This window comes from Odocoileus virginianus, chromosome 9 (assembly GCF_023699985.2).
Source record: "Odocoileus virginianus isolate 20LAN1187 ecotype Illinois chromosome 9, Ovbor_1.2, whole genome shotgun sequence".
In the NCBI taxonomy this organism is placed as follows: Eukaryota; Metazoa; Chordata; class Mammalia; order Artiodactyla; family Cervidae; genus Odocoileus; species Odocoileus virginianus.
Window position 1 is genome coordinate 1,060,150 of NC_069682.1, and position 19,728 is coordinate 1,079,877.

Here is a 19,728-nt window from a genome sequence, read left to right on the forward strand (position 1 = left end):
TGAATATTAACTTTAAATGAACTGAATATATATAAATCAAATACTCTCAGGTTACCAAAACCTCAGTTTTAGATCATTTCATTAATTTTGATTTGTCACTGAATATTGTTCTGTTTGTGAAACGTATGCTTTTCAGTTTTCCTGTTCTTCCACCTACAATTTAAAATACCTTCTTTAACAGGCTCTGCTATTAAGTACCTGCAAAGATCAAGTGTTACTTTTGTTTTATTGTATAGTCCCTTCATCAATCTACTTCTTAAAGGTTTCTTGTCGTTAATGAAATATTAATACATTGTTGCAGTTGTTTCTGCTCTTATCCTTTCGTATTTGTTGGACAGAACTTTTATTTAATGTTGCTAATTCAAAGTTTTTTGGCTTGGAAATATAGATTCTCTGTGAGGAAAATCCAAGAATTAATAATTACTGAGGCATGCCATTAATTTTTATATTCTTGTATAAATACACAATTTAATACATGTTTCAGACAACAAGGATTGAAAATGTATGTATTTGAATATATCACTGGGGAATCATTATTGTTAAGGTGTTTCTGAAATTTCAGTCAAACCTGGATCTCTTGCTCCAAACATTTGAGCATTTAAAAAATAAAATCAATCCTAAATAGAGAGCATTGCAATGTCTAAAATTATGTCAAAATATATTCCACCTTACTAATGCATAATCAACTTGAGAGGGTGGCTCAGAATATTTAAATTATGTTTTTGTTTAGTTGCTAAGGTGTGTTAGGCTCCTTGCAACCCCATGAACTGCAAGTGTTTGGAACAAGAGATCAGAGTTCAACTGAAATTTCAGAAATGCCTTAACAATAATGAGTCCCCAGTGATATATTCAAATACATACATTTTCAATCCATATTGTCTGAATTCCAATTTGCCATTGGTTTGTACACTGGTATGATATACTTAGCTTAAGATTGATTTTTCACTAGCCAATTTTTATATTTCTAAAAAATCTGTCTTGGAAAACATTGTTATTCCCACACAGTTTTGCTTCGTTTTTCTTTTTGTCCAAAAATGTCAACTACTTTACTTGTAGTGTGTGTGTGTGTGTGTGTATGTGTGTACTCAGTTATGTCCAACTCTTTGCACACCTCTGCCCCTGGAATTTTCCAGGCAAGAATACTGGAGTGGGCTGCCGTTTCATACTCCAGGGGATCTTTCTGATCCGGGGATCAAATCCATGCCTCTTGTGCCTTCTGCATTGGCAGGCAAATTCTTCACCACTTTTACCACCTCAGAAGCCCCCTTTACTCATAAACAAAATGCAATCACAAATGTGTTTAAGTTACATAGATCTCAGTATAAATAACCCTACAAAGGTTTTATGTTACTGCTCTGGTTCACCATGATTAAAATCAACTTCAGTAGTAAATGTCTTCATTAATATAACCAAACATTAAACCAAATAACTGTTGGATAATATATCAGTCAGTGTGCATACAGCAGCAACTTTACAGAAAACCCAGTTAAAACTGGATTAAGCAATAATGTTTAGTAAATCACATTACTGGAAGTTCAAAGGTAGTGAAAGTTCAAGAATAGTTGATGCAGTGGTTGAATAACCTCATCAAGAATCAGAGTATTTTCAGAATTTTCACTGTGTTATCATATACTGTTGCCTTTCATCCCAGGCTGCAAACCCACAGTTACAAGATAGCTGCCATGGCTCCATGCATTACAACCTTACATAAAACTATTCAAAGCCAGATAGTCTTCATCTGGTAATTGATTACAGGTTTGAGGAAAACTTCCCAAATCTCCTCAATAGGCCTCTCCTTATTGGCTAGAATTGTGTCATATGCCCATTCCTAAACTTAATTACAAGCAGGAGAGTGTAATTTTCATGATTGGCTTAGAGTAATTAGAACTTACCCAGAAGGGGAGAGGAAGTTCACTTTCTCCTCAGTTCCACACTCACGAGGCTCCTGAACAGAATTGATGTTTTCTTGTCAAGAGGAGAGACACCAGTTGGGTAGGTAATTAACTGTGTGTGCCCTACCACGTGTGCAGCAAGTTTCCATTTCCTTGTTGGCCCCTTAGAAAGAGATCCGAAGTGTTTATGAATTTTTAGTCATTCTGTTGTCTTTATTTTTTATTGCAAATAGGTACCATAATGGTTTCTCTTTGCTTTTCACTCATGAGGTTGCTCTTAATGACCATCCTATTGTGTCTGGATTTGAAGGTTGCCCTGCAAGATCATTGGTTCTATGTCAAACTAAAGCATTTATTGAGAAGTGTTCTTCAGGGCCTAAAAATGTTGTGCTTCGGAACCACAACATGTGCTTTGGAACCATACTGTAATAAGAAAGCATGGTTGTTACTATTGTAGGACACAGTGACTAATACAGGGAAATGACCATGACCAGAAGGAGCACTAATGAACAGTGGAATAAAGCAGTAAGATCAAGTGCATGTCAAATGGAGAAGGATCAAAACCCAGGGTGCAAACTGAGCAAGTGAAGGCCAGGCCAGAAGAGCAGTCGTCCTTGCTCATGCAACTACGGGATGTGGGCCAAAAATAGGATAGCCCTGGCTTTGAAATAATCCCTCTTCACATCCAGTATTGGAATGGGCTTTAAAACCTGACATAGATATGAAGGAAACTAACAAAAGTAGAAACAAAATAGAAAGAGGGGCAACTCAAGGAAATTAAACTGACCAACAGTGTCTAAGAGAAAGGTTAATTGAGTGGGTTCCATTCAGTCAGAAAGATGAGAAGACAGGGTGATTTTATGACATGTAGAAATTTATCAACTGTTTCATCACTCAATGTTGGACAAGGAAATTGAGTTGACAGTGTAGTAGGTAATATTAAGATAGCTGCAATTTTATGAATCCAACTCGATGGACATGAGTTTGAGCAAGCTCCAGGAGTTTGTGATGGCCAGGGAAGCCTGGCATGCTGCAGTCCATGGGGTCTCAAAGAGTCAGACACGACTGAGCAACTGAACTGAACTGAACTGAACTGAATTTTGTGAAGAGGAAAGATGACAAACTTTGCCAGAAGTTGCCGAAGAGAATAAAGTTCCTCCTTCAAGTGTTTTTTCAGGTGGGATAAGCCATTTTTAATTAGAAACCAGGAAAGGCTAATCTTTCACTTCCAGCAAAAACATACACTACCTGGCATCATATTTCTTCCCATTCATTAGTGTCTTTTCCCGTACTGTTGATTATAATCATTTTCTTCCTCTTCATCCACTTATTCTAATGATTGTGATCACTACTTTCTGTTCTTAACCTCAACTTAAACAAGGAAGATGCTCTGTTTCCATTCCTACTTTTCTCCTAGTGTCACTATTTGAGTTTTCCTGAACCACAATCACGATCTGTGTGATTTTCCAAGTGTTTGGTAGCCAAACAGGTCCTTTAAAAGTGAACTAACAAGTATAAAATTTTTTTTTAACCAAAGAAATTTGAAAATCCAGTTGCTCAAAGACAACCATTATTCAGAGGCAAGAAATTCTGGCTAGATTTAGAGCTAGTTAGCCCATGTAAATTAATTGAAAATATAGCGTTTTATTCAACCATGTACTTATGATCTTGAAGGATCAACTCAAGTTCTAAACATTTTTACATTGTGCAACAGAACAGAATAAGGTGCCTCAATCAAAACCGGGTTAAAAATCCATTTCATTTCCACTCATAGGCAAGAACTTTAATCCTGCTGATATGTATTTGGTAGGGGACCAAATTTGGCAAGCTGCCCCCGCCCCCGCCCAGTGTGAAAGCTTATGTGTAGAATCCATTTTTCACATTTGAAAGGAGATTCAAAAAGTCTGTTTCTTTTGTATGTAATTTTTGAGGGAGTGGAGGAAACTGGAAGTAGATGATCCCTAGAGGGAACCTATACAAGAGATAAACATTTTGGCCCTCAATTGGGCATAAAATTACATTATACATCCCTGTATGTAAATCCCACGGAAATTTATTAAGTTCCTAAGAGAGAATACTCAGCTCCTTTTCAGTAGAGTTCTAAATTCTGGAGAAATGCTCAAGTGCATGTTTATTTGCAGCCAGGTATTTGATTCAGTCTTTGAATGTCTACTGTTTTCAGATTTGTTCAGTGTTCTCTTTTTGAAATCTATACCTTCAGAATTCTTAAGATGAATGCAATAAACCCTAACCAGTCTTTCAACTCAGTGACATAATTGGTTTCCTTGGGATTTCCATACTTGGCTTTGCCAAAGTCAGCAGGAAAGGGCTTATGTGTACAAACAGAGTTAGAAATAACTCAAGGACCCAACTGCCAGTGCAAAGAAATAACGCCTTGTATGGTTGTGTGTGAATCAGAGTTGATCCATTCTACAAAAAAGTTGTCTGCCTTTTTCTTGAACACTTCAAACAGATTTAGCTTAACATGTTGAAGCATCATTAATTAGGAGTTTCTCTGAATCTGCTGTGATTCTTCCAATGTCTATTGATCATTTTGCAAGTATGGGCTATCATTATGAGAAGAATCATCTTTTCAGCAGACTTTTTAATGAACCATCTCAATAACCTCATAAAAGTCGATAAATGTGTAATTTACTTTTCCTCTGACACTTAATTTGTCTTTGATGCTTCTTAGAACACAGGTTTTCTGTTTTAATTTAGCTCATCAGCAAGAGAGAATTCCAGGAAGCTTTAGGGCATTTTAATTTCTACCCAAAGAACATTTCATCATGTAGCTGCTGTTGTTTTTTTCTTCCCCCTTCACCAGGGGAATATAGGCTGATTTTCCTCGTTTCTCCACTGACATCTTTGTAACAGGGTGAGTGACTCATCCCTCTGGGTGAAGTTAGTCTTGTCAGACCCACCACTGGGCCCTGCGGTAGAACCCTACATGCAGTTATTTCAGTCTGCCTTCCCAGTGTTCAGAGAGAGACCAGTTTAGGGATTTAAAGTAGATGCTTCTATATTCCATGATTCATTTGTGCCTTCTCTGATCCTCTGGAGAAATGTGCATTTTCTCTGCCAGCATTCATTGGGCCCTCTTATAAAAGCCAGACCAAAGAGTGAAAACTGGTTGCTTACCAGTATTACTTTTTGTCAAGTACTGGATGATCCATCCAGTGGTGTCGTTTTTTGATTTTTCTGGTTGGAAGAAATTTCCTTTTCATTTTTATCAATGTGAAGAATTGCCTTTTCAAAAAATGTATAGTTATTCATTATTTTCTTTAAAGTAACGCTTAGTCACGCTTTACTTCCTTTGGGCAATATTCAAACATTAAAACAGGTTTTTAAACTCCATTTGTCTCCTCTTGATTTATTTTTGAAGTTTAATTCTATAGATTTCTAAACCCACAAGACATCATTTTGTGTTATACAGGCAGCATTCATTTAGATTTATCTTTATATTCACAAACTTCTTAGCTGGATACTTGTGTCTCAGATCATCCATTTGGGGTCATTATCTGCTACATCCTTTAGAAGTTCCTCCAGTACTCTTGCCTGGAGAATCCCTTGGATGAAGGAGCCTGGTGGGCTACACTTCATGGGGTCGCAAAGAGTCAGACACGACTGAGCGACTTCACTCACTTCACTTCATATAGTCTACTTGTGGTAAACTCCTTGGGTTTTTTTTGTTTGTTTGTTTGTTTTCATTTCTGTGTGTAAATGTCTTTATTTTACCTTCATTCTGGAATTTTCACTGGGTATAAAATTTTCACTGGGTATAAAATTTTAGGTTGGCAGTTATTTTCTTTCAGCACATTGAAAATAAGATTCTTCCAGTCTCTCCTGTTACTGAGAAGTTAACTATAAATCTTAGTGTAATTCTTTTGGTGATAACCTGTAATTTTCCTCCTTTGCATGCATTTAGATATTTTTTATGTTTTATGTAATTTTCTTTATGTTTTATGCACATTCTTTTAATGTATCTGTATAAGCATTTGAGGTGACTGGATGGATAGCTTTCCCTAGTCCTGTAAAAGCCCAGCTATCATGTCAGTAAAATGATTTCTGATACACATTCTAAAAAATTCCTTCCATCACCTATTTACATATAAGATAAAATGGACCTTCTCATTCCATCTCCTTTTTTTAACTCTTTCTAGTATTTTCTATCCTTTGTCTCTCTGTACTGTGGACAATTTTATCTCTGGTCTTTTTTCTAATTCCCTAATTCTTTGTTTATACTGCTATTTCACTCATCCACTCTGTTAATTATAGCTTTTGTATTTTATTTAATTCTAGAAATTCTATTTGGTTTATTTTCAAATTAGTGATTTGTGTGTGTGGCTTATTGTAGGAAACATTTCCTGTGAGATTCCTCATTCCTGCAAGCCACAGGCTTTCTTTGAATTTTATCCTTATCCTAGAAGGCTGTCAAAAGATGAATTCAAAATGTCCAACATTAACAAAAGCCCCTTAGGAAAAAAGCAACTTCCCTGCTAATTACCTGTGTAGGTTTGACATCCCTTGGAGTTTGGGCCTGATCATTCCTTAAATTTTTGTGATCCTTTAAAGAATATATCCTTTATACATACATACATACATATATATATATATCCTTTAAAGAATATAGTTTTAATATCAAATTCAGCTTTTCTAGTTGTTTTTCAATGAGAATAATGGTCCAAATAACCTAACCATTACCAGAAATAGAAATTTCCCACATAGAATCTCTAAAATGCATCAGGTTTAGTATCAGTGTGGACATCATGTGAGCATCTGTATCAGTTGGGGTTCAACTAGAGAAGCAGAGCTAGTAGGAGGTTATGTGTGTGTGTTACAGGGGACTGGCTCATGTAATTGTGGGGGCTGGCTGTGCAGTCTTCACAAGGCCATCTTTCAATCTAATGTTGGACCCTGGCTGGCAGGAAATCTGGAAGAGAAGACCACAGTGGTGCTTGGCCACCAGGATAACCTGCAGAAGCTGAAATTCTGTCAGAGTTAAATACACACATGCACACACACACACCTAGCTGGCCTAGGAGTCAGAACAACTAAAGCAAGATCCAAGCAGGAGGAAAAGTGGTTACAGGCCCAGTGGCTGCTTCACCGCGAGACAAGTCAGCAGATCAGCAACAAGGCATGTGTCTTGTAAAGTGGCTGTAGCCTTCCAACCCACTCTAACTGGGAACATACAGAAAGGAAACCCTGGCATATGTCCAGCCTAGCCAGGTTGAAACCAGGATGAAAACATCTCTCACTATTATTTTTAAATCTGCACTTTTCTTATTCAATTTTTCTCTCTTTTAAAGATTGGATTATATGATTACAGGGATCCAACATGGAAACACATTTCTAGAACTGAAAGGAAGCTGCTCCTCAGACTTGCAGGGCATTCCCCAGGCTGCTGCATGCACCTCTGTTATCTGTTGGCTCCTGCAAGACAACTGAGTTTGAGATTTAAACAGATTTGGAACTGAGATTCTCCGGGGCACCATTGACTACTCCCCTTTTCCTCCACCCTATTAACTTTCTTTTCCCTTCCTCTGTCCTTATTTTCCTTTTCTAAGGATGAGAAAATGTGTGGGAGTGTGGTAATGGGTGTAATGGATGGAGGAAAGTGGATCTAAAGACAATACTCAACACCTGCTAGAATAGATAACATTTATATTGGTGGGTTTGAATCTTCCCAACAGGCACTGAGTTTAGCATCAGGAACAGGATGAGATGGACTTCAGCCCCACTGACTTATATCTACCCACCTGCCATAAACCAGAAGCCCAAAACCATGGATGGCCCACAAAACCATTTGGATTTACTTTTATTTCTAAACTGTGTGCCTATCACTGTGCATGATTTATATGAATTTTGCCAACAGTCATTAGATGTTTTGTTCCTAATTTAGCTCCAGTTTGTTTTGAAAGCCCTACTCTCATATAACTAGCAAAGTAAAAATAATCAGACTATTAAATGTAAAATTTAATTGATCTCAGGACACCAATGTCTGATTTTTCTATGACCTTCAACATTTTCAGGGGGAGAATAGCCAAATTCAATCCAAAAGAAATATTTACTTGTAGAAGTTCTGAAAGGAAATGTGTTAGTGCTTTGAAATATTTGATGAAGTAGTCCGTGGAAACTAGAGAAAAGGCTAGTGCAAAAGGGCATGTGCTGGAGACAGTTCCCTTCCAGACAGGGAAGCAGTTTCTCAGAACAAGAGTCACTCTCTCCATTTTCCACGTATTAAGGCCAAATTAATGTAACAGATCCACCTACCGCTTCGAGTCCTGCTTATACATTTCCTGTCAACAAAAATCAGTTGACACAAGCTCCCGCATTTATTATAATCATTTGCTGAGAATAATCTTTGAATTTGACAAGAACTTTGATTTTGTAATTGAAACCAAGACGAATAATATTTTATATTTCAAAGAGTTTTATCAATAGAATTGGTTTTAACTTTTTCTGACTTTACAATAGAATAATTAAACAGTTTATCATGTTTCTGATAGTTTGGATGGGTTTTCCACTATGTACTCTTTATGACTGTTTCTCACACACATATACAACTTGATGCACTTAGGGAGAAGTTTAGTGTGCTTAATCATTTGGGCATCAAAACAGATTTTGACGTAGCTAATTATGCTACTATGTGGGAAAATCATATCTAAGATAGCAGTCACAGCATGTAATATATTTGGTGATAAATAAAAAATAAATGTGCTATCTTCTAGCTTTGGTTGAAAAGGATTTCACTAGGTTTGGGAAAATACATAATAAACTGTTTCAAGTTTTAAATTTTTATGGAGTCTCTGTGATGGAATGAAAATAACCCTAGGACTTGAAAGATATTATAAAAGCAGTTAGGACATGTTTCTAATCATTCAGCTGCCAGCTGCAGGTCAATCATCCCATGCAGAGTCGCTGTCATCTCTCACCGGGGCTTCTTAGTGGCCTCCTAAGGGGTCTTCCTGCTTCCGTGTGTCCCCAGTCAGAGTCAGTTCCCAGCACAGCTGCCCGAGTCAGCCTCTGGGAGCATAAACCAGACCACTCCTCAGACCTTGCACGGCTCCCTTTACTGCTCAGACTCAGAGTCGACAAGGTGTGGGGTGACCTGACCCCACTTAGCTGCAGCCCTGCTTCTCCTCACTGACCTCCTCTCTGCTCAGGCCGTCCTGGGCTCCTCGCTGGGCCCCAGCAAGCCAGGCCAGTTCCCCCTTGGCCTACTACACGGGTTCTTTCTGCCAAGAATATTCATTTCTCACGTGTCTGCTTGCGCAACTGTCTCCTGTCTTTCAAGTCTTGGCTCAAATCTATCTTTTCAAAGAGGCCTTCTGTGACCAGTTTAAGTTTACACCCCCTGTCCACTCTCCCATCCCTGGCATCGCCTCTCTCCTTTATTCTTGCTGCACTTTCTGGTTTTTATAGCATTTATTACCTCTCTTTAGGTCACCAACTTCTTTCTTAAGTGTGTTACTCAGTATGGGTTTCTGTCCGTTAGAAAGTAAGCTCCATGATGGCAGGGCTTTGACTCACTGATGTTCTTGAGTTCTAGACATCTAGGAACAATGCCTGACTCACAGCTGGTGCTCAATACATAATTTTTTAATTCAACTTATGCTGACAGATAACAAAACTAATTTCGTATGTTAAAAAACAGTTCTGTCTTTTCCAGAGGAAAGTATAGTCCCTGAAAGTACAGCTGTTAAGCTAAGACTCATTGGACTGTATTGTTCAACTACTGTCTGTGACTCAGTGCAGTCTTTTCTCAGGTTTCTTGACAGTAGTGGACGTCTGTGGAGAATTTCTCAAAAGCAGTAGTTGTGATCATGTTTAATATCTAGTTCCTACAAAGGGAGGGAAGAACCAAAGAAAATTCCATTGCCAATTCCATTGCATCTGTGACAGAAGTGTTCAAGCAGATAAAGGCACTGGAGGTTTTAAATCTCCATTCTAGAAGGCACCCCAGCAGAGCTCCCAGACAGAATTTGAAACAGCAGATGACTCAGAAATCAGTTTCAGTGTCACAAAAATGACAGCCTCACTTTTTTTCCACACAGGGGGACGGTTCCTCCTCATTCTTGTCGGAAACTTGCCATGAGGATCCCTCTGTTTCCCCCAACTTTACTCCCCCCAACCCTCAAGCTCTCAAGTGATGACCAGTGAGACCGGTGTCCTTCCGGCCAGGTAGGACACGATGGGAGGGGGCGCTTTTAAGAGGAGGATGGCGTGTGGCCGTCCGGGTTTCAGGCGCTGTGCGGCCTACACCTCTGTTCTGCGCTCTGTACACTCTCACAATTTTCCTGCCGTGGTCGGGGTGGGTGCTGTGTCTCTCATCTTCACCTGTCTTCCTTGGGTGTCAACTGCTTCCTCACTGTTCTCTCTTCTGTCGTAAATTCCCTTCTTCCATATTGCTGTCTTCTGTCATCTTTTTGTTTTTCTCTTTGCAATACTGGCTTCTCCTTTGTCCTTGATCTTTCCTATGCTCACACTATTATTTCCACTTTTGAAACATGTTTTAAATTCCTCCTTCTCAAAGCACTGGTTTCCAATCTTATGACCTTAAAATCCAATGGGGTTAAGTTAACTCTCAGGAAATCTTCTTGACTCACTCCCCTCAATTCATCACACCTCTCCTTTTAAAACTCCAGTAAAAGTTGTTGTATCCCTGCATGGTACTTTGAGTTAAGGGGATATCTCAGGATTTACTGATTCTTTAGAATCAAGAACTCTTGTAAATATCTCACCAATAGGGAACTTGGGCCAGGGACTTCTAGTTGGAACAAATTGAAGCTTAAAAATTAAAGAGGACTTTAACTTGCTAGAGGAAATACATAATGATATCTATTTGCTAATAAGAAAATGAACTATGCCATTGCAACGGGTGTGCATTTCAGGGATAAAAGAGGCTTTGTTATGATTACAAAGAAAGCAGACTTCTATTCTGATGCATTGAAAATAAATTTGTAGTGAGATTTATAATGGTTGTGTCTTCAACTTGTTGATCTGTGAAGCAGTGCAGTTTAGAAACATGTTGAGGAATTAGTGAGAAACAGCTATTTTACTGAGAAAGAGGTATACATTTTTTGTCATCCTCTACATCAGTTGCCACATACAGTGATGCTGTAGCTCAGAGCATCATGAATTACCTGGAAGTCCTAAAAAAATGCAGATTCTGATTCAGGAGGTCTGGATGGGATCTGAGATCTGTATTTCTGACTAATTCCCATTGGTATCCTGGCTATTGCATCTCCAGGGACCACATTTGAATAGCAGGGATTTAATGCTTATGGCTGAAGCATCTGGAAGGAAAAGCTTTAAGCTGAATTCATGATGTTTCATTGTTGTTTTAATTTTTTTGCCGAATCAAGAGTCTGACCCTTTGATATCTTTTTATTTTGTACTATTGACTGTGACTGTGTAAATATCAATAACCTCAGACATGCAGATGACACCACCCTTATGGCAGAAAATGAAGAAGAACTAAAGAGCCTCTTGATGAAAGTGAAAGAGGAGAGTGAAAAAGTTGGCTTAAAGCTCAACTTTCAGAAAACAAAGATCATGGCATCCAGTCCTATCACTTCATGGCAAATAGATGGAGAAATAGTGGCAGACTTTATTTTTTGGTTCTCCAAAATCACTGCAGATGATGACTGCATCCTTGAAATTAAAAGATGCTTGCTCCTTGGAAGAAAAGCTATGACCAACCTAGAAAGCATATTAAAAAGCAGAGATATTACTTTGCCAACAAAGGTCTGTCTAATCAAAGCTGTGGTTTTTCCGGTAGTCATTTATGGGTGTGAGAGTTGGACTATAAAGAAAGCTGAGCACCAAAGAATTGATGCTTTTGAACTGTGTTGTTGGAGAAGACTCTTGAGAGTCCCTTGGATGGTAAGGAGATCCAACCAGTTCATCCTAAAGGAAATCAGTCCTGAATATTCATTGGAAGGACTGATGTTGAAGCTGAAACCCCAATACTTTGGCCACCTGATGCAAACAGCTGGTTTAGGCTGCCTTTAAAGTCATTTATTATAAGCATTGGATTGCTTTTTTATTGCACTTGCTGTTCCTGGTATTTTTGAGTTATTGTGAAACATTTAATACCCCAGGTAGAGTATTGAATTCTCTCTGAATGACAGTGAAACACAGACACATGACTTGGGTTTTGTATTTCAAAACAAATGCAGTAGAGACTTAAAGGTTACATTTTTGTCACTGTGCTCCATCAGACTTGTAATGGCTGGTTCACAATTTGACTTCCCTTCAGAATGTAAGTGAGCTTCCTGCTTAGCAACAATAATTATTTTCAAAAGAGAGAGAGAGATTCCCACAGTACCTAGACATTAAAAATTATCTAATCACATAGTTAGTTTGACCACTTTAGCTTCCCACATATAAAAAGGCAACATAAAAATAAGCCAATTTCATACTTTTCATGGAAAAATAGATCTCATTGCTAAAATTTTTAAAAATTGCACTTTTTCTATTTGAAAAAGAGCAAAATTTTCTTCTTTTATAGCAGTATATGGAGAGTATATTTTGTACTGATAGCTTACAGTGAAGGATATCAGATTCATGGTCTCTGAAGAAGATTTAACTTCAGGATCAGGGACCAGGCTTGACTTCTTGTGGCAGAAGTTTTATTATAGTGAAAAAGGACAGAGGAAGCTTCTGACACAGACATCAGAGTGGGACGGAGAGTGCCCTGTCACTAGTCTTAGCAAGGGAGTTCTATACTTTTTCTATTGGTTATTAACAATAAATCAAAAGAATGTCTCAAGTTTGTAAGGGTCTTACTAGACCTATTTACATTTTAAGATGACAGGATTAGTCAGAAGGTTCTTAAGAAGGAGAAACATGTCCTCAAGCAGAATACATTGTTATATAATCATTGGTACAGAGTTTAAGGAAAAACATACCCTCAAGCAAGATGAGTTGTTTTGTTGTGTAATCATTAGCTCTGGGCTTAAAGAAAAGAAAAAAAAAAAGTCTTCTGTGACTAAGGTGCGTGAATGTAGAAAAAAAGTTTGTCCTTGAGAGCCCCAGACCCCTTTCTCCTTGGACTTCTCATCAACCTACCTAAGTCTTTCAGGACCAAGTTTAATATTTCCCTAAATGCTCCATTTTCACCTTAAATGTATCTCCATTGACAGGCTAAAGTTAAGAACAAAATGAATAATGAGAAGTATTAGTACTTAAAGCTATCACACATTTGCTGGAAAGGAATGAGTTTTTTTGCTATGAAATTGATCCCCAAAATATTCATCATATAAACACTTGAAATTTCACATCTTTTAATTTGTGAATGCAAACCTTCAGGGATAAAAAGTATATTTCTTGTTATCAACTAAAGACTAGTAGTTGAAGCTGATCAGGTTAATCATTTTTTAAACCCTGTTAACTATTTTTTAATAAATATAAATCACTAAATAGAGCAAGATTAAAAACAAAAAAGGATGTTTTCTCATTGTATGTATGCATTAAACTTTAGGTAGAGTTATAAAATGATCAATTAAAAAATAATAAAAACAAAAACAAAAATAAGTAAAATGACAAATTTCTAAAATTGACAATGATAAAGCTTTGGAAAACCATAAATTTGCATTAAGTATTAAGTGCCTGCTTTATGCCTATTTTAATAGGGAGCACAAAAACCACAATTCTTATACTCTCTTTAAAAAAAAAAGAGCAATTCAAGGCCATACAAGCACATTAACATTTTTTCCTGACACTTAAATAATAAAAACAAGAACATCCAGCATTTACTGAGCACTGACTATGTTGCCAACACCTTCAAAGTTATCACGTGTCATCTTACTCTGGCCATTATACAGTTGAATAAAGTTTGGAAAGTTTAATTACTTTGTTAAGGTCATACAAGTGTCGAGCCTTGGAGACCCCATGTTTTGAATCTTTGAGCCCCCCCAGTGAATATCAGAAACTATGATTTTGTGATCTAGATGTCAGGTTGTGATATCGCTTGGTAACATCTCATGAACAGTCAAGCAATAAGGGCACACCGTCTGTGCCTCAGTATACTCATCTGTAAAATGGAGAGACTCCCAGCCTCTCTGCTGCAGGAAGCAGGTCTCTGGTTGTTTAGAAGGGCCAGACACCAGTCACTTGGAGCAAAGCCTGTTTTGTTTGCTGGTGGCACATCCCAGGCTCTAGAAGATCACCACCAAATGTTGCCAGTCCCCAAACTGGTCACAACAGCAAGAGGAATTGGCAGGACATTAAGTTTCTCAAAATCACTTGTTATTAACAAATGTCTTGGAGAAGAACCTCTCCCAGGATTAGATGTTAGAAAATTTCCGGCCCAGTGAAAACAGACCTCATCCCCAGGAAACCTGTCCTTGAGGTATGGGTAGCTGTTTTCTGTGTCTGATGCATCCAGTGGGGATGAGACCCGGGGTTACGGGAGGGAATCAGACATTGTGGGGCCTGCATGAGTGCGTTCTAAGGATCCGTGCTTGCTGAACAACCCCCACCCCGCTCCTTAAAGCCCTGGGATTGAGGTCAGACACCCGCATCTCCTCCCAGTCCTGGCTTCCCTCCTCCTCCCCGTGTCTGCATTCACAGTCACCCAGCTTGTGTGTGTGACCAACCAGAGACCAACCAGAGACCGAGGGGGCTTGCTGCCCTTGAGACTGCCTTTCTTCTCATCCCTTCACACTCTCTCCTCTTAAATCCTTCTCTTTGCCCAGCTCTAGAAGAGTCTCCTTGTTAACCTACCTACTTCACCACTTGGAAAGTCGTACCCTGGATTATGAGAAAGGAGTTGGGGTCCACGCAGGGCTCTGCTCTGTGGTCTATTTGCATTTGTTAAGGAATTGTTTTTATGGCTTTCAGTTTTTCATTCAAATAATATTTCTACTCAGTCCTAGTATTTACCGAGATGACTAGGAAATCCAGAGCAACATCTTGGAAGAGCAATGTCTCCTTCCAGACTGTTCCGTGAGTCCAATGTTTGCATCCCAGCCGCAGCACAGAAAGGGGTTTCTGCAGAGCGCCTGGCTGGGGGCGCCGTTTCCCGTTTGCTCTGGAGTTAGGCTGCGGGGAGCTTCTTTGGGCTAAACTGTGAACGATTTAAGCAAGAAAGAAAAGTTTCTGAGAGGCAGAGTATCTAAATACCCAAAGAGATTCCCAAGGGTTATTCCGTGTCTTTTTGGAGATCTTTAAATGTGGCAGCAAAGAGATTGTCTGCAAGTTCCAGCTGCCTGACTTTTTATGATCTCCTTTAGTCCATGAAGAATACAGTTAATTAAACTCAGAAGTTTGCCACTAAAATAATAGGTATGAGATCCAGAGAATTCAAGGTGTTGGAGGACTCATTAAATAGGTTTGCATAAATATCATGCTGAAAGATTTAATGAGTCCATAGGGTCAGTTATAGAACAATGGAGCATAGATGACCTAGAAAAAAGAAATTAGAATCGATATTGGGCTTCTAAGTTAACAGCTATAGATTGCTATATGAACACCTGAGAGAGAAATTCTATAATTATACCTTAATGCTGCATATGGGTGTTCTCATCCCAGGGAAAATGAAATTGCTTAGTTTTCATTTACTTGTCAGTAATAAAAATAAATGTTTATATGTGTGTTCATTTCTCTGGTCTCTAGAAAGCATGAATGCTTAAGGAGCTACAACTATGTAAATAGCATCAATTTTTTCTTTTAATTCAATTATTTATTGAATGCTATTGCATAGTAGTCACTGGGCTACGTGCTGGGAAAATAAAATGATGTAATAATATTGCAACCTTACCACACACGCCCCCACTGGCCCCACCACAAATTGCTTACAGGCTAGTGCAACCCTGTCCAATAGGACTGTCTGCAGTGATGGAAATGTTCCATGTCTCAGAGTTCAGTGCAGTAGCCACAGGTGTTAATTAATGTTTAAAATGTGATTAGTGTAACTAAGGAATTGAATGTTTAATTTTATTTAAATTTAATCATAAACAGCTGCATGCTACTAGTGGCTAACATATGGACAGCCCAGAAAGGTAACATGCTGAATCTGGATTTCTAATGTATAATCTACCTTTCTACAAAGGAGTTGTGTTGGGGCCAAATTCTTATTATCGTCATTGTAATAGAGCTGTTTACAGTGGAGGAAGTGCCGACTCTTCCTGGGGAAACCTAGGAAAGTTTCCCAGAACTGGTAATCCCTGACCTCCAGGATGAAGCCAGAGATTATCCAGCAGAGGAGCAGATGGGAAGGAACGCCTCGTGACATTATGAAAAATCCTGTGGTGCAAGGATCATGTAACTGCTGTGGAGTTGCACATAATTTCATAATTTAATGTTGTATTAGTTAGCTTAAGCTGCCATCACAAAATATTTCCAACAGGGTGGCCTAAACAAGAGAGAATTATTTTCTCACCGTTCTGCAGTCTGAAGTCCAGCATCAGGGTCCCAGCAGGGATGGCTTCTGTGAGGCCTCGTGGCCCCTCGCCTTGCAGGCAGTGCCTTCTTGCTGTGTCCTTACCCAGCCTTTGACCTGCACTCAAGAGAGAGAGAAGCTCTGTACATCTTCCTCTTTTTATAAGGACACCAGTTCTGTCAGGTTAGGGCCCTGTCCTTATGACCTCATTTAACCTTCGTGGCTTCCCTTGTGTCTCAGACGGTAAAGCGTCTGCCTGCAATGCAGGAGACCCAGGTTCAGTTCCTGGGTAGCGAAGATTCCCCTGGCACAGGAAATGGCAAACACTCCAGTATTCTTGCCTGAAAATTCCATGGACCAAGGAGCCTGGTAGGCTACAGTCCATTGGGTCGCAAAGAGTCGGACACGACTGAGCGACTTCACTTCACTTCACTTCCTCAGTGGCCCCATTTCTAGATACAGTCAGTATGTTGGAGGCTTCACATATGAATTTAGAGAGGACACAGTTCAGTTCATAAAACGCATCATTCAATAAACAAATATCTTTTTTCTGTTTTTTTTTTCCCCAAGAGGAGATACATACCTCACACTCAGTTAATATATGTATGCAGAAAACTATCACCTACTGATCAACCCATGATTTTAATTCCTGTATTTATTGGTCTATTAACATATAATATAGGGTTCTGGAAAATTAACAAGTTAAAAAAAACATCTAAAGCAAAGTGTCCACCTCTCATAACATGAATGCAATTAAATATTGCTTAAGCAAATATTAATTTTCCTTTTTCTCTGAGGACAAATCATCGGTGAGCTAGAGTTGGTTATACTAGCTCGCAGGAACTCATTTAAAATTTTTCCAGGGATTCTGTGAGCTGGTTGTTAAACACAAACACTATTAAAAAGTGAAAAGAAAGTGAAAGTGAAGTCGCTCAGTTGTGTCTGACTCTTTGCAACCCTGTGGCCTGTAGCCTACCAGGCTCCTCCATCCGTGGGGTTCTCCAGGCAAGAATACTGGAGCGGGTTGCCATTTCCTTCTCTAGGGGATCTTCCCGACCCAGGGATCAAATCCGGGTTTCCCACATTGCAGGCAGACGCTTTACCCTCTGAGCCACCGGGGAAAAAGTAAATTATATAAATTTACAGTTAAACAAATCATACTAAAAACAAAGGGATCTATAAGGGAAAAGATTCTGAAAAAGAATATATATATACATATATATAAATCACTTTGCTGTACACCTAACATAATATTGTAAACTAACACAGTGTTGTACTTCAATTTATAAAAAAGAGAAAAAAATGGAAAAGGAGAAAAAACAAAAGAAATAAATATCCCCCAAAAATAAATAAATAAATAAAATTTAAAATTAAAAAAAAGAAGAAATAAATATCCCAAAGTCACCATTGCTAAATAGGTAAGACATTTCATTGTAGTCTGTGCCCTGGAGATAAGTGACATCTATGGTGGCTGTAGCGTCACTGCAAAGGATTCCTACCGCACACCTCTTCCCAACTCTCAGTTCAGGAGCATCATGTTGGAAACTTGAAATAGGCTACAGGGGGTAAACTGGGGTATACAGTGGTATACAGAAATCAACAAATGCTACAAATCAGGCTGTTTCCCCCCCGCAGGAGAATGGCCTATTAATATTGACAAGCATACCACTGGCACAAATCTTAACTGTTGTATGGCATAAGTTTTTGTCAGAATTGTGCAGCGTTCCTTTTGCAAACATTCTTATTCATCCTTTGTAAACTAAACTTTCTACTAAAATGTAACATCGATATTGTTGTTGCTGTTCAGTTACTCATTCCTGTCCAACTCTTTGCAACCCCATGGACTGCAGCACACTAGGTTTCCCTGTTCTTCACCATCTCCCAGAGTTTGCTCAAACCCATGTCCATTGAGTTGATGGTGCCATCAAACCATCTTATCCTCTGTGGTCCCCTTCTCCTCCTGCCTTCAATCTTTCCCAGCATCAGGGTCTTTTCTAACGAGTCTGCCCTTCATATCAAGTGGCCAAAGTATTTCAGCTTCAGCTTCAGCATCAGTCCTTCTGATGAATATTCAGGATTGATTTCCTTTAGAATTGACTGGTTTGATCTCCTTGCTCTCTAAAGGACTCTGAAGCGCCTTCTTCACACCACAGTTTGAAAGCATCAATTCTTTGGCACTCAGCCTTCTTTGTATATATTGATATATTATCTTTTAAAACCTTTTTTTCGATGTTTCTTCCACCAGGGTCAATGCTGCTTTCTGACCTGTGAACTCTCAGGCTCTGCACATATAAAAATTTTGGAGAGTGACAGAAAAGTCCCCTCAAAACTAAATCAAGCATTGACAACATTTTTCTAACCCACTTAGCAATGTCTCCCACTGGAAAACTGCCTCAGCTATAACACAATATCCCTCCCACTGCTAATACTATCGCACAGTGAATACAAGCCAACAGTGGCCTCGTTCATTTTAGAGAGGCCATTTTTGTCTCTACTAACAGTTTTAAGTGACAATAAATGAAATAAAATAGAAAACTACTGGGGTAAATAACAGTTTTCAGATGAAGTTTTATTCTTTGTAGGAAGCATTTCACTCCAAAGTTACCCTTTTCTTCCAAGCCAGTAAGAAGTAGCTCAGACTTTGAAAATGAAATGTCACTTGGCACAATTCTCATTCAATCTTTTATTAGAACTAAAAATAAGTAACACCTATGGCCTCTAAACTCTGCAGCCCAGGAGGTAAAAGTGGTTTGTCCGAGTCACAGAGGAACAGTACTCATCGCCTACCCATGCCTTTCACTCCAAATTGACACCCCAGTACATCTTGTTTTCTGACTACAACCCTGTTCATTTACAATTTCTTTTATCATCAGCATATTGTAAGAGGCTATCATGAGGGTGATGAGAGAAGAAGGCATTCAAGCAGAAAAGATTAAGTGACTTGAAGTTTTCACCCTTTCTCCAGATATAACCTACATGTAGAAACATTTGAGAATTGTGAATCTAGGTTGAACTCAAGAATAGGATGGATAAGATCCTTGGCATAGAGAGGGAAAAGAGAAAATATCCTAGGACTTTTGTTCCAGACACCTCTCCATTTTAAGAAGTTTGGTAGCCCGAAAGGAACAGAAAAGGTACATCCTGTGAGTTGGGAAGGAAACCAAGAGAAATAAAAGGCCTCCCTATGAAGGGAGTCACCCATAGTGGTTACGGAACTGAGTAGATTCTACTTCAGTGACCAGGTGTCACTTGAGTTTAGTGACCAGAAGGTTATTGGTGCCCTGGGTTTGAGTGAGGAATCACAGGAAAGGTGGGAGCGAAGTGAAACAAGAGTGGGATGAGCCGGAGGCAAGGAACAGTAGACAGCTTGTCTAACCCTCTTCTCAAAGCCCAGACTTGAAGGAACCCAGAAATCTGGAATAGTAACGAGGGATATCAGGAATC

The 19,728-nt window shown here is 38.9% G+C and overlaps 1 protein-coding gene across 2 annotated transcripts in view; it reads left to right on the plus strand.

Moving 5' to 3' along the window:
• PLCB1 (phospholipase C beta 1) overlaps positions 1 to 19,728 on the plus strand; it is an 824,470-nt gene that overhangs the window by 734,505 nt on the left and 70,237 nt on the right. Inside the window, exon 32 of one of the 2 annotated variants that reach the window (XM_070471869.1) lies at positions 9,953 to 10,079. The exons of the other annotated variant lie outside the window; for it this stretch is intronic. Within the exon in view, the coding sequence (XP_070327970.1) occupies positions 9,953 to 10,048 (96 nt within the window). The 3' untranslated portion in view covers positions 10,049 to 10,079. The remainder of the gene's footprint in view (positions 1 to 9,952; positions 10,080 to 19,728) is intronic. 2 annotated transcript variants of the gene reach the window in all.